The following is a 14,062-nucleotide window of genomic DNA, read 5'->3' as shown; positions in this document are numbered from 1 at the left end:
TTCACAACCGATGTTCGATTTTCAAGTCGTGAAGCATTTATTTAACGTTAACTCAAAGGTGAACATGAATGACAATTGTTCGGAATTTTAGGACAAATTTCTAGTTAACAAGATTTTGCCACCAAAAAATTTACTCATCAGAGAGGTATCTGTGGCGGCGATAAGTTAAGTAAAAAATATATTTTTCACTTGATGATATTTATCACTTGCATAATTGATTGTTTATAATTTTTTCCTAAAAGATTTTTTTAAGATCTAAAAATCTGGGCCTATCCCGGTTTTATGGTTTGTATGGTCACCCTAAATATAAACTGCAACATATAGAACGTCACTAATATATGATTAAGTGTAATTAAAAATTATTTTACCCCTCTTCTATAATTATTCCTATCAGTATCGTTTAAAAATGCCCCCCCCCCCCCAGTGGCACAGCGGTATGTCTGCGGACTTACAACGCTAGAAACCGGGTTTCGATACCCGTGATGGGCAGAGCACAGATAGCCCTTTGTGTAGTTTTGTGCTTAACTACAAACAAACAAACAAACGTTTAAAAATTGTTTGTTATTTCTTCAAATAATTTCAGAGAATACAAATGAACGTTTGTATCAAATTCTTGGAAGTACAAACCTACAGGCAGCGAAATTTCAAGCGTGATTTAGCGTTTTAACAGAGGTTTTGAAAAACGCTTTGAAGTGTGCTTGCGATCTGCACGTGTATTTGTGTTGTAACCATACGCTGTGTTATGAAGTTAGGTGTAAGGAGCCTCGATTGGGGTTGAACGAGATGAACAAGCGGCCGGCTTATGGTCAGTCCCCAAGGGATTAGAGGATTAAAGCACTCTAACTCGTCGGGAAATGATTAGAGGGAGCGGCCGTCTTTCTAAGTTCAGCAGGATTTGGAAGTTACAAAAATCCCTGTGATTATGAAGCTTATAATCCTAATTACGAAAAACAGGCGTAAGGCCATAAAATAAAAGGGCCTGTTGGCGTAGTTTTTGAAAAAAAAATGATCTAACAGACAGGCGTTGAGAGAATAAAAAAAGATCAGATGTGTTTGTTTGTTTGAAGTTAAGCACAAAGCTACACGATGGGCTATCTGTGCTCTTCCCACCACGGGTATCGAAACCCGGTTTCTAGCGCTGTAAGTTTGCAGACATGCCGCTGTGCCACTGAGGGGCCAAGATATGTGAGAGAGACGGAATAAACCGAGAGAGTGAGAGAGGTTTGTTTGTTTGTTTGGAATTGATCACAAAGCTACACAATGGGCTATCTGTGCTCTGCTCACCACGGGTATCGAAACCCGGTTTCTAGCGTTGTAATTCCGCAGACATACCGCTGTGCCATTGGGGTCCCGAGAGAGAAAGGCATAGGAAGAAGTAATATTCCTCCAGTAAAAAAACATAACCTAGTTATAAATCTATGTGTTGTTGATTATATATATATAGCAATAAACAGAAATTTGTTATGTATATTAGTATGAGTCAATTCCTTATAGGAATCAGTAAAGTCTTAATGAAATTGAAGATAAAGCGAAGTGTAAATATATCACGATAGTAACAAAGTGGATACAAGGCGATCTACAACGAAGTGGTGTCAGAATTGGTCCACAACACAATTACTAATAAATATTTTAAACATATAATAAAGCTTTGTCAAACATCAGTGACGACCATTATAACCTATTCTGCTACCGCTAACGAAAATAATATGTGTGCCTTCATAAGTCTAAATCTTAACAACTTTGTAGTAGAAGTTTTGAAAGGTAAACAAAACTCATACATAATTTTATTAAAAGCAATATATTTTACATTGATATGAACTTCTATACAACATTACAAGTTTAATTACACTCAAAATTCATGCACGTGTCATTCACGGGTGAGTGTTGAAAATAACGTTTGTTTTAATACAAATCTCTTAGTTACTCAGGTTACTTTAAGGTGAACTGTTTAGTGTTTCTGCTATTATGTATCATCACGTTCTAGTGCGTACACGCATCAGAACTCAGTTTTGTGCTTATCCAAACCCCTATACACAATAGCAGAACCAATTTATATTAGTATTTACACTATTATGATATGGGGCAGTAGAATTTTTACAATGAAACTATCCCTTTTGTCTCCAAGGATGTAAAACATTTTTATAAAACCACCGCTTCCTCGTTAATGTATTTTTATGACCATTCGAGCACCAGTTCATTTCGTATAAAAAATGTATTTCTATACTTAGAGATCTTTTTTTTTCCTGTTCAACCACACTATATCCGGCCTGTATCTCAGTTCCGGGCTTTGCCGCTCAGGTATAAAAATTTGTTAGAGACCAGTTATGGTTTTAGTTCTTCTTTTTTTTTCTAAGGAGAAACAGGGAAAGAGAGAGTGAACTATGTGGAAGTAAGCAGTGTATATGATGAGTGCTAGAGCACGCGCAGGCTTTAAAGTCAAGGGAAACAGTGAACAGGAACTCGTGTTAAATTTAGCTGATGACTCGTGGGTTTGTATACTCGCGATCGAAACCTCCTGCTTAGACTGTATAGTTCTCAAACAGTTCAGTGTCGTTACTGGGTCAGATTTTGGAAATACTACTGGTAGAAGGAAGTTACATCTTATTCAGAATTTATGGACATACCATAACATTATCTAGAATCAACGATTGTTTCATTTGTATTCAAGTGCTCGTTTTTGGCAACAGACCGAAGTGTTTAAATCTGTTTTTACTTGTTGTTATCAAACGTTTTCTCCAACACGATTGCGAAATTTCCTAAAGAACTTTACATCTTAAGTAGCAAAGACGTGTTTAGTGGTGTATGAACAAAAGGTGTGTGTAATCTGAAACAAGAACTTTATCTGTGAGTTTTGCCGCAAAAACAGTGCGAAGATCAAGGAATAACGTGTAAAAGTTTTTACTGAAAAATCCGATCCCCGCTAATAAATCTTTGTAATATTTTTCTATGTTATATCATGTCTGTTTCAGAAAGTCTCTCGGGAGTCCCGGCCGGGCCTACATTTAAAGCTACAGGGCCAAAAGCTGGTAAGTTGTGTTAGTTTTGTAATGACAGTTGCATTTACAAAAATGTAGCTTAAAACTCACAAAAATTTATTTTGATTTATTATGTCTCTTTCTATGAATACTAATCACATTTGTAAAAAAAGTGTTGACATCTGTGTCAGCAATACCTGCTTTAGCTTAAACAGAATGTAATTTAAAACCCTATAGACTATTTATAACGTCTGTTCAAGGGAAACCTTAAAACAGCTGATGTTAGATAACACATGGGAAAAATAAAAGATCGAAAGAATTAATCAACTAGTTTCTCGCTCATAGAATAATTTGTGTTTTATGTTTCATGCAAGTGTGTATTTTTTTTCTTTATAAAAGCTGACTTAACTGAACATTAACATTACGATTATGTGGATGGTGAGCTTATGAGAATTGGACCTTAGCTTGAGTACCTTAAAAAAATAAAGCTGTGTAAATCCCCTAAATCCTTTCGTATACCCTGTTTTTCATCCTGTAGTGAGTTGTACTACTCTGTTTACATACGAAATTTATTTTATAGATCTGGCACGTAGACTAAATTATTGTTGTTGCAAAGGATGAATGGTTTTGTATTAGATTAAATCTAAATTTAAAGTAATGTGACTGTATAACATATAATTGTTACTGATACTGTATAGGACAAAGTTAACTTAATTCTCTTGGGGAAGCCTGTTAACTCGAAAGTGGAGATTTAGGTATAAATTTATACAAATTTAAGAATATTAAGATAACTTTTAGATTTTTTAAAAACGTTTTTAATATTTATTAGCAATTACAATGTATTACGCTAAAAAACAAAATGCAACGATAATGCCCACCAAGAAAAATGTACAATATTGACATCATAACCCTTAGAGAGCACCATTAAAAAGTAAATTAGGTACTTACGCAGACATAATTGCCCACATTATAGTTATTAACCTCTTTGCAAGCTGTATATTCTAATGTTTGCATGTGTTTGTATATCCAAAGTTGTATATTTGTGAACAAAACATTCTTCCTGAGATCATATTTCACATGGTAGCATCTCTTGAGCATCACTTAATTCAACTTACAGATATAGGATCATTTAAAAGAAAAAAATGAACAAACACGTAGGAGGATTAACATTTCTCAATTTTTTGTTGCCGTTTCTTTGAGACCGATATGAAGCCAAAATGTACATATAATATAAAAGGTCACTGTGATACGGGAAGTAAATTAAGACAAAGTACAGGACTTTGGAAAATTGAAAACAAGTTCATGAATACTAGAGCAATAAATGTAACTAACACTATTTAATAGTATAATATAAATAAATGAACATGTATAAGGTACTGACCTTTCCAGAGATCCATCAACAAGGAAAAAAGACGGACAAAACAATAAATGTGGTTTCTATAATGATACCCTATGGTATTAGAAATTCAATCTTTTTTTAAGATTATTTTCATCAAATAAGTACAATACAATTTTACATTTACTATTAAAATGGCAGTTAACTGCTTATTTGTCAGTCCAAGCTCAGTTACAGATATCTTGAAAATTATTATTTTTTTTCTACTGACGTTAGAGAAATCAAGATTGAAGTCCTTCAATGTATTATAGGTAGAGGTATGTGTACGTTAGAATTGCAATTCTTAATTACTACGTGTTTGTGCATACGTAGACACAAGCATATGTATGTAATAGAATGTTACACAATTTAATATTCTAGTGTCACGAATACTGACACGGTATATTTCACAAATCTAGAGCTTTTGTCCAATTATATAGCAGCTACAATCATATTACACAACAACATTAAGTATGTAATGTTGTAAAGCTCCTAAGTATTTCATTACATTAGTCACATAAATAAATCATTATTTAGAAAGCAATTGTAAAATAAAATATAAGATTTAGCCAATTTGTTATTTTGTCCTTTGAAACCAGTAGGATTTTCATTACACTGGTCACATAAGTAAAGCGTTATATACAAAGCAGTTTTAAAATAAAATCTGAGGAATTTGTTATTTTGTGCACTTAGAAGCCTGCAGGATAACATGGCATATAAAACTTAGTATAAACCTTATCTAGGGTAGACTGTGGCCCTTTGGTTAGCGTTCAGACTATGGATCTGGGGGTTAAACGTTCGCATCTTGTTACTGAAGAAATATATGAGGAAAAATCGTGCTTTATACTTTGGGGGCGCGGGTGTGTTATAAGAGCGACGGAAAATATCACTATCTAGTCAGATAAGAGCATCTTAGAGTTGGCGGTGAACAATGTCGACAAGCTGACTTTCTTTTAGTCCGCCAATTCAAAACTAGGAACGGTTATGAACATATATCATGTTCGTAACTTTGCGCAAAAATTCTAAGCAGATAGGAAGATTTATAAAACTAACTATCCACATATACGTATATGCATAATTAAAGAAACATGGCTTTACATAAATGATTGGGTTTATATTGGAGTATGTACTTGTGTTACAAACCTATGTTATGTACTCGAAAAATCCATTCCTATATCGTACTGTATAAATCAATGAATATTTGTTATGTCATCTCACTGTTAGTAGGTACAGACCCTATTTCACCCTCTGTCGTAGGCGGAGATAAGACAGCTTCAAAAACTGAGTCCTCAAGGTTAAGAGTCCGTTAAGAGTGTTCTCTACCAGTCCAAATATAGCCCGACGGAAGCTTAATTCTTAAAATACACGAACCCTGTGGCCCCCTAACCATCCAACTTATCATGATCCGTACAAGAAGATGTATTGAAAAAGCAATAAATTAGTTTTTTATAATATAATATTTACTATAAAGTGCTTTTTGAAAAACAAAATCAAGTTTTTACATACAATCTTAAATTTTACCTGAAAAAACGTCAAATTAATCAAATTGACGTGATGTACCTACTCCACAAGTAAACACAAATTTTGATGTTTTCTTCCTCTTTAACAAAAGGATGTTTATTTAAGTGGGTGTTTTTAATGAATTAAAATAATGTTGTTACATAGCTTCTGGTTAAAAATTATGTCTTAGTTAACCAATTTGGTAAAAACATTTGTAATTTCTTAGCCTCTAGATTATAATAATAGCGCAATCTTCTGCCATATGCTGCTTTGTTTAGGCTTAATAAGACTAAAAGTAGTGATATACTTTTGTATTAAACATGTTTATGGGTGTCTTCTCGACATGTGCCGAGAGTTGAGTATATTATATCAACACGTTTTGAATATCCAAATAAGCAAATCATGTGATAACAAAGTCGCGATGAAACGAAATATATCAGAACTACATTTTGACATTGTTTGGCGCGTTATGTAGGCAGTGTGACGTCATCGAAAATTAATCGCTTTTGAAATGGTATGTAACAGTTTTTTCAGATGCAAAATACTCGTATATTCAGGTCATAAAGATGTGTTCAGATCAAGGATTTAGAATTTCCAAGACGGGGATACTCCTTATACTTAATGACATTGGAAAACAAAGGAACATTGATCGGTTTGGAGAACCAGGAAAGAGATCTGCAAGAAATCGTACTCTAGTCATGGTAAACAAAGTACAACAGGTGAAAATCTACGAACACAAAAGTCAGAGGCAAAAGCTGTTCACGTGCCACAGGCAATAGTACTCAATATAATCAAGAATAATCTTGTAAAGAAATTGCCTCCAGACATATTCATTCAACAGATCTCATGCAACTATTGAATGAAATGAGTATTCATGTAACATCATACGAAAACATGTTGGTCAAGTCGCTGGACTCAGCACCCATGGCTTTCTATGTGATCGAGCTGTTGAAAAGCGTTGCAAAAGTGTCATTCGTGTACGCTAGAGGGGTTCGAGGGATAATTCTAAGGCGTTCGCGTGAATTATTTGGTAATGGCGTCCCTTTTATTTTCCTGGTTCTACAGTTCTTACCAATATTTTAATTTCCTTCTAATTTATTAAAATATTTACGGTAGGAAATATCTTGATGCAGAGCCAAATTTAAGAGTATATCTCTCTTCTGTTGACCCGAAATTTAAAGCACTGTGTTCTTCAAAACAAGCTCAGAATTCTCATTAGTTTTAGTTAAATGTTTTTTGTTTTTGTTTTTCAATTTTTAGCCGTAGTTAAGCGGCTCATAGAACGGCTCTGAGGTTGTTTATTATTATTATACAAGTACAAACTTTTAGCTCATAGCTCCGTCATCTCTTGTCCGATTTGAGATCTAATTACAGTTTTCGACTCAGGAGGTCAAACCCTTTCGATTGATTTATTTGAACACGCCCAAGAGCTTAGTTTATTCTAATCATGCTTAAAATAATTTCAATTTGAGGGTAGGCTGGTTGAGATCCTGATGAGTAATAAAATCGAATCGGGTATACGCGTGTCTCACACTTGGTATTGCTGGCGCACAAAAATATAGTTAATAAAAAGGGAAACAAAGGTTACACAGAGGGATTTACTCTAATCCTCCCTAAAAGAATTTCAAGTGCCGCAGTTATTGATGGTTCCCACGTTTTTATGTTTTATTATGTTTCAAGAATTGTATTTCAATTTTACTGGGTACTAACTACAAACTGATGACAATATCAGAGATTCATATTTTATTTGAAATGTTACATATTATGCGCTACAGAAACTTTTTAATTTCAATAAATTCAACACGTTCAAAAGTTATTTTATTTTACAAAATTTATTACTGCTTCAAAGGGGGTTCGCTGCGCAAACTATTATTACTCAAGGGGTTTGCAAAGAGAAAAATAGTTTGGAACCACTGCTATAGAGAATAGGTGTGCCTTGAATATGACAGCTTTATTACGGAGCCTTTTACGATGTAAACTACTCAGCAGGGCTATTGTCAAGTGGCACCGTCGTTAGATATAGCGTGACTAAATGTGGCACATTACTGTAACGACGTGGTGAGGCTCCAGAATTGTTTGAATATAACATACTGAACCTCGTATGCTACGAATACCATTTAGGTCTTATCTACGTTATTTTCATGTAGAAGGATATATATCAAACCACATACAACTAGCTCAGAGATGAAAACATTGTTATCTATCTAATATGGATTTATTTTACCTTTTGTGCTGAAGCTAATGTATCAACGAAACATTTCTCATCTCTTTGTACAAATATTGAGACACTATACGTAGATATAACGAACTTGGATCAATTCATTTTTTTAAGTTCATGTAGCTAGCTGCCCTTGGTAGCTTCGCGAGCGTAATAAGTTGGTAGTCTATTTGTGTACGGAACTTCAAGAAGTTCGAGAAATCACTGAGTAAGTAGAAACGTGCATTTTCTCTTAGTAAGGTCTCTCCATAGCATCTGTAAAAAACTCAAATATATTGTATATCACGTTTGAATTTCTAGGTCTAGATGCCTGGTATTATTTATGTACATAAAAATGAATACTTTGTGGATTATGGTTAGCCTAAGAAAACTTTCGTTTTTTTTACATGTGTGTGTATAAAGTTTACATCAGTATAGTAAATGTAAATTCACATGACTCTCCTGACTTAAAGAAGTGTAACCAGATTGATTGTCACAGTTATAACGTCCTCAGAGCTGAAAGACAGAACATGTTGAAGAGCATATTGCAAGTAGAACCTTAGGCTTTGGAATCCACAGTATGGCACATTAACCACTAAGCCACGCCTGACCATATACGAGGATGTCATACTATTTTTTGAAACTTAATAAATGACAGGTGGGTCAGTCGCTGTTTGTAGCGTTTAGTTCAAAAGAAGTACATGAAAATTCGGTTTACATAAAACACAGCTTAATACGTTAAATAAAACTCCCACCAAAGTTGACAAAAAGACCGCTAGTTATTGCTTATAGTAGGAAACATCACTACAGATCTTCTGCCTTGACTTAGTATACATACTAGCCGCGAACTGCAGGGCATTCGCGGTAGTGTTCATGCCCTTTGCTTGAATTTTCCTTTATTTTTATAATTTTTCAAGCACGGCATTTAAGCTATGGTTTCATGCAGGCATTAGGTATTAGATCGATAAATTCTGTTCTATTTGAAAAAAAATACGCGATCATACAAACAAATTCACGTAGACGTAACTTTATGTTATAAAACTACACATAAAGTAAACTATAAAGTATAGTAATGCTGTTCATAATAAAGTACACAGTATGAAACCGTTATGAGTGTTCAGTGTATGACACTTTATGAGTTGAAACAAAGAAACTCACAAAAACGAAGAATAAAACCCGTACTAAAAAAAAGTAAATAAAAGGTATTTATAGCAGTCTATGAAACGAAACGAAGCTAAATTATTGCGAAGTAAAGTAAATTGAAAGTTTTAATGAAGGCAAACTTAGCTGATTACGCAGAAGCGTCTGCGTGTGTGTCACAAAGTGATAAGCATATGATTTTGAACGAACTGTGCATATGTATTTTAGACCTAAATAAGTCGAGAAGGCCAAAAGCAATTGTATTTAGTGTAATGTTTAATTTTACAGAAATTATATGCGGGTTAACTGTTGTTTGTGTGAAGTACTTTGCAAATAGAAAAACTAAAGTTGAAATCGAAGCCATTCGTCACGTGATGACAATGTCATTGTGCCGTCGTATAGCATACTCGTTGAATAAAAAAATTTGACTAAGCAAAAAAGGTAAGGTGATTCTGAATGGAAAGGCCACTATGCAATTCGGACTCCTCGGACAAAGTCTTTTTTAACGATATGAAATTTGTAGTGTTTGATCAAGAAATTTGCGAGAAACGTTCCGGACAGACAAACGCAAGGGTATTATTTATGTAGATACACATGCAGAAGATGCATAAAAGAAAACCCCGTATCGGAAGGCATAATCGTCATCGGCAAATTTAAATATAGATGTGGCTTCATCACCTGTTATTTTTTGGACTAATTCAACACAGAACAAACGGGAGCCTGATGTGCAGTTATTACTTGGAGGATAGATGTTTGGTTGAGGCTCATGTTAACATGTTTAATTTTTCCGACTGTTCTGTTTCACAGAAACATTTCAAAGCCCTTCAAACTCTTCTTGACCTCTGTCAACCAAAAACAGCTGATGTGATTGATGGTCTCTTTCGGCATGGATAGTCACGTGACCTCTTTTTTCTTTGACATTGGTTGTTGTTAGGGGGTAGATATTTCATATAGTTCTGCTTTTTTTTTTTTACTTTTGTGTTTTCTTATGAATATTAAAACATACTTTTCATTATATTACAAAGTAATGTGTTATAATTTGATAAATAACTATGTTTGACGTTAATAAAATTTTCTTCTCTCTCTGGCGAAACAGTTTGGATGCCAGGACGTTCACCCCAAAATACTATGGAAACTAATCAACGCAAAGCACATGATCAGGAGCGGTTTGAAGAGCGTAGCGGGCCTACACTTCCGCCTCAGCTTAGAAGTGTGAGGCTAAACGTTGGCGAAGATGTTCAAAACAAAAATCCTAAAGCTAAGGTAATGTGTTATATACGCATTGTACTATATAATAGAATAACTGTTAAGAATTGTTTACTACTTTGTATTTACAGATCCTTTAATTAGAACTTCTAAGTTGTAAAATTACAACTTGGTTTACTCAGTTTAGCTCTGGAACTGGAATTCTATTCTAACGCTAGGACTTTTATTCTGCAAAAGTGTAATGTCAATATAAGTTATAATAGTCATACCGATATTTTTATCATCAGCAGTTGTTTACAGTGGAAACAAATTATTATTATTATTGGTTAATAAGATTTGTTTGACTAAAACTGGAATTCTAATGGATATTTAAATTGATTTTTACTATTGGCGATGTAATGATGGGTGAATAATAATTTGTAATAAATACGTACTTTTTCTTTCTATAGTTGCATATTCTTGTTAAAAATATATATATATTTAAAGTTATGTGCAGGACAGCTCTGATACAGTGGTAGTAACGTTAAAATCTTTATAGGTCAGAGTATATAGTGATTGTGTAACTGTGATTGTTTTGCTTATTTTTCGTTAATAATTTTTTTTTTTATCAATGTAACAATAAAAATGTTTACACGAAAAGACCTGGTGTTTGCTGTTGACTAAATCATGGTTGTGTTTGTGAAAGTCATTGCATAAAATTAAAGGGTTGTACTCTAAAATTTGCTTTTATGACTGCTCATTATTCAACACCTTAATTTATAAATAAATACAGATGTTTGAATTATGGTGGGAATCTTTCCATATATTTCCACCAATAAAAGCTAGAAGTTATTACTGTAATGAAGTCATGTATCTTGAATAATTGTTTAAGTATATATCATTTATACCACACATTCTAAGCTTATGCAAAATAATTCTTCCACTTATATGTTGGTCACCAGTGCTTATATCACTACATAAGAATTATCTGAAAGGTAATTGAAATTCCTAATGCTTCAATTTTTTTAAATACCTGATAGAGCTTGTTATCCTATAGTTACAACTTTATTTGAATATTATTAGAGAACTAATCATAAAGATTGCAATATATTTTGAATCATGTTTATAATTCTTAAATTATCCACCCTGTACAACTATCATATCTTTTTATCTTTCGTTATTTTCTCAAACCTGACCCTAATTTTTAATTTGGATTTTTGTGTTTTATATTTATGACTGGATTCTTATATCTCTGCATATAAAAACTTAAGAACTGTATATAGAATACAGTGTATTAAGTAATATGTGACAGATAATTAATAATTTACTTTTCATTGTATTATGCATATAGGGATATAAATTTTGCCTAGAATCATGCATGGAATAAATCTTTTATTGAATGAGAATATCTAAATATTTGTCTCTCGTATTGTGTGATTAAATTTGAGTATTTCTTTTTTTGGAGGGTTTCTCATTTGGGTTTTGGGGTTGGCTGTTAATTTTTTAAGTCAAGAATTTTTACATCTGGGTAGCTGGTCCAGTAAGCAACCATATAGGAGGAGCATTTTCAATGATGGGGATTCGAATTCATGACCATCAGATTGCGAGTGGAGTGCCCTAACCACCAGGCCATGCTAGGCTCATTTGAGATAATATTTTCTGTAAAATTAAGAAAATTGTTAGCATTATAGAATTTTAAACTTCTAGAAACATGACAAAAGAAACTGTAAACTAGACAGGATTGTCATAAAAGAATATTTTGATACTCAATCATTATATGGTACATTGCTAGTTTTTATCTTTGGTGGAAGTTTGTTTTAGATAAATTGTTGATTGTTCCAGCAATGATAGATTTGACATTTTTAGTATAAAACTAGATAAGGATTCAAAATTTTGTGCAATACTTTATTAGTCAACTAAAATATTTATAAGTTAAGTAATATTAAATTATCTTAAGGATTCTTGTGTATTTATTTAATACATATATATAAAAAAAAACCTCTTTAAGTGTAGTTGTGCGATATTTATAAAATATATTTCTTAATTGAACATTACAGGAAACACATCAAAAGTATTTTACACCAGAAGAAACCTTTGCATGGAAGGCTCCTCAAAACCCTCAAAGTTCTTTGCCAACTGTTAACAGTTCCACAAACCAAGAAAATGATCCAAGTAGGGAAAAAGATCTACAGAATCCCTTTCCATTAACTAATAAGAGTGAACCACAGACGGGCAACTCCAGCCAGTTACATTATTTCCAAGATCCAGCAGGCATTTCGTATAATAAACCTATGGGTATGTCTACAAAAACATATCAGTCTTATGTTAAAGTTTAGAAAACATGCTTTAAACTTGTAGAGCATACAGTCATGCTCACAAATTAGTATAATGCATGTTATACAAATGTCATTGATTAGATAAAGAAATGATGTTGCTACAATTAAGAAAAAAGTATGTAAGTGTGATCAGAGTTAAATATTTTAGTCTTCTAATTTGCTGTAATAAAGATGGGGCAATTAGGATGCTAGTTATACATTTCAATAATAAAAAGTAATTTTTGTTATTAAACTTTTATACAACCTTGAGCTCTCTACTATTAGTAGTGGAGAAGTTTAGAAGACAATGATTTAACTTGTTCTTCCATCACAGAAAAATGTTCAGAATGGTTAAGAAATTTAAAAAAATGCATGTGTGTATTTCATTTGTGTTATGAAGTGGCTAGTACATTAAAAAATCAGATAAACCTAAGTTTATCTAACTTAAGTCATTCTTAGAATTAAGTGTATTTGACAATGCTTTTGGAATATATAACACAACTCAACACATTATATGATTCAGTAACTATCTTATTCAATATTGTATCAAATACATTTATTCAAAAGAAAGAATTTTCTTAAATATTTACTGGAATATTAAATTACATTTGTTAGTAACATGTATATATCAAAGTATTTTTGACTGCTATATAAGTATTTATTATTGGAATTTTTACACACTTATTAAAAGTTCAAATTAATGAGTATCTTTGAGTTTTCTCTTATATTTCAGTGATTATTAAATTTCAGATTGCTTTTGTCATATGAAATATGCTTAGAATTTCAACTTCAAAAACTGTTTTGAATATTGTATGCTTTACAGAAATTTATATAATTTTATTAATTGTTAGCTTCGTTTGACATTTCTTATGCCTAATCTGTTTTTGTTATCAAGAGTTTACAAGTTTACTATTTAGAATCTACAAAGTTAATGTTGTTCCTTTTTATTTTTGATATGCATGAGTATGGTACATAGCTACTATTTTTGTTTTCTTAGGACATATGCCTCGTGGAGCAATTTACATAGATCACAAGTTAAATTCCAAAGGTATGAAAATAACACATCTTAAGGAATTTTTTTGGTCAGTTTTAGTCTTCTGATAAGTAGTAATTCATTAAAAATTACTTTAATGAATAATCTGTTTAAATAAATTAAAACAATTTTAGTTTTTGTGAATTTTGATTGATTAAATGTATTAGATATGCAAGTTTTTAAAGTAAGTGTTGATATGAAAGTTTCTAATATGAATGTTAGAACAGTTAATTTAATTTTACCCACTTTGTTATATAGAAGTTTCACAAACTGTTAGTTTTTAATGTGTGTGCCTATTGATTATGTGTAGAAAATGGAAACTTTTCCAAGCTTTTACTTATA

General features: G+C 32.4%; 1 protein-coding gene across 5 annotated transcripts in view; it reads left to right on the top strand.

Annotated features, from left to right (window-relative positions):
- LOC106472897 overlaps positions 1-14,062 on the top strand; it is a 104,507-nt gene that overhangs the window by 40,241 nt on the left and 50,204 nt on the right. For all 5 annotated transcript variants that reach the window (XM_022402341.1, XM_022402337.1, XM_022402334.1 and 2 more), the window contains 4 exons: positions 2,970-3,026; positions 10,284-10,450; positions 12,430-12,667; positions 13,685-13,735. In XM_022402341.1, coding sequence (XP_022258049.1) covers positions 2,970-3,026; positions 10,284-10,450; positions 12,430-12,667; positions 13,685-13,735 — 513 coding nt within the window. The remainder of the gene's footprint in view (positions 1-2,969; positions 3,027-10,283; positions 10,451-12,429; positions 12,668-13,684; positions 13,736-14,062) is intronic.

The sequence above is a fragment of the Limulus polyphemus genome, unplaced genomic scaffold, assembly GCF_000517525.1.
Source record: "Limulus polyphemus unplaced genomic scaffold, Limulus_polyphemus-2.1.2 Scaffold124, whole genome shotgun sequence".
Lineage (NCBI taxonomy): Eukaryota > Metazoa > Arthropoda > Merostomata > Xiphosura > Limulidae > Limulus > Limulus polyphemus.
This window is presented reverse-complemented; position numbering and strand designations above follow the sequence as displayed.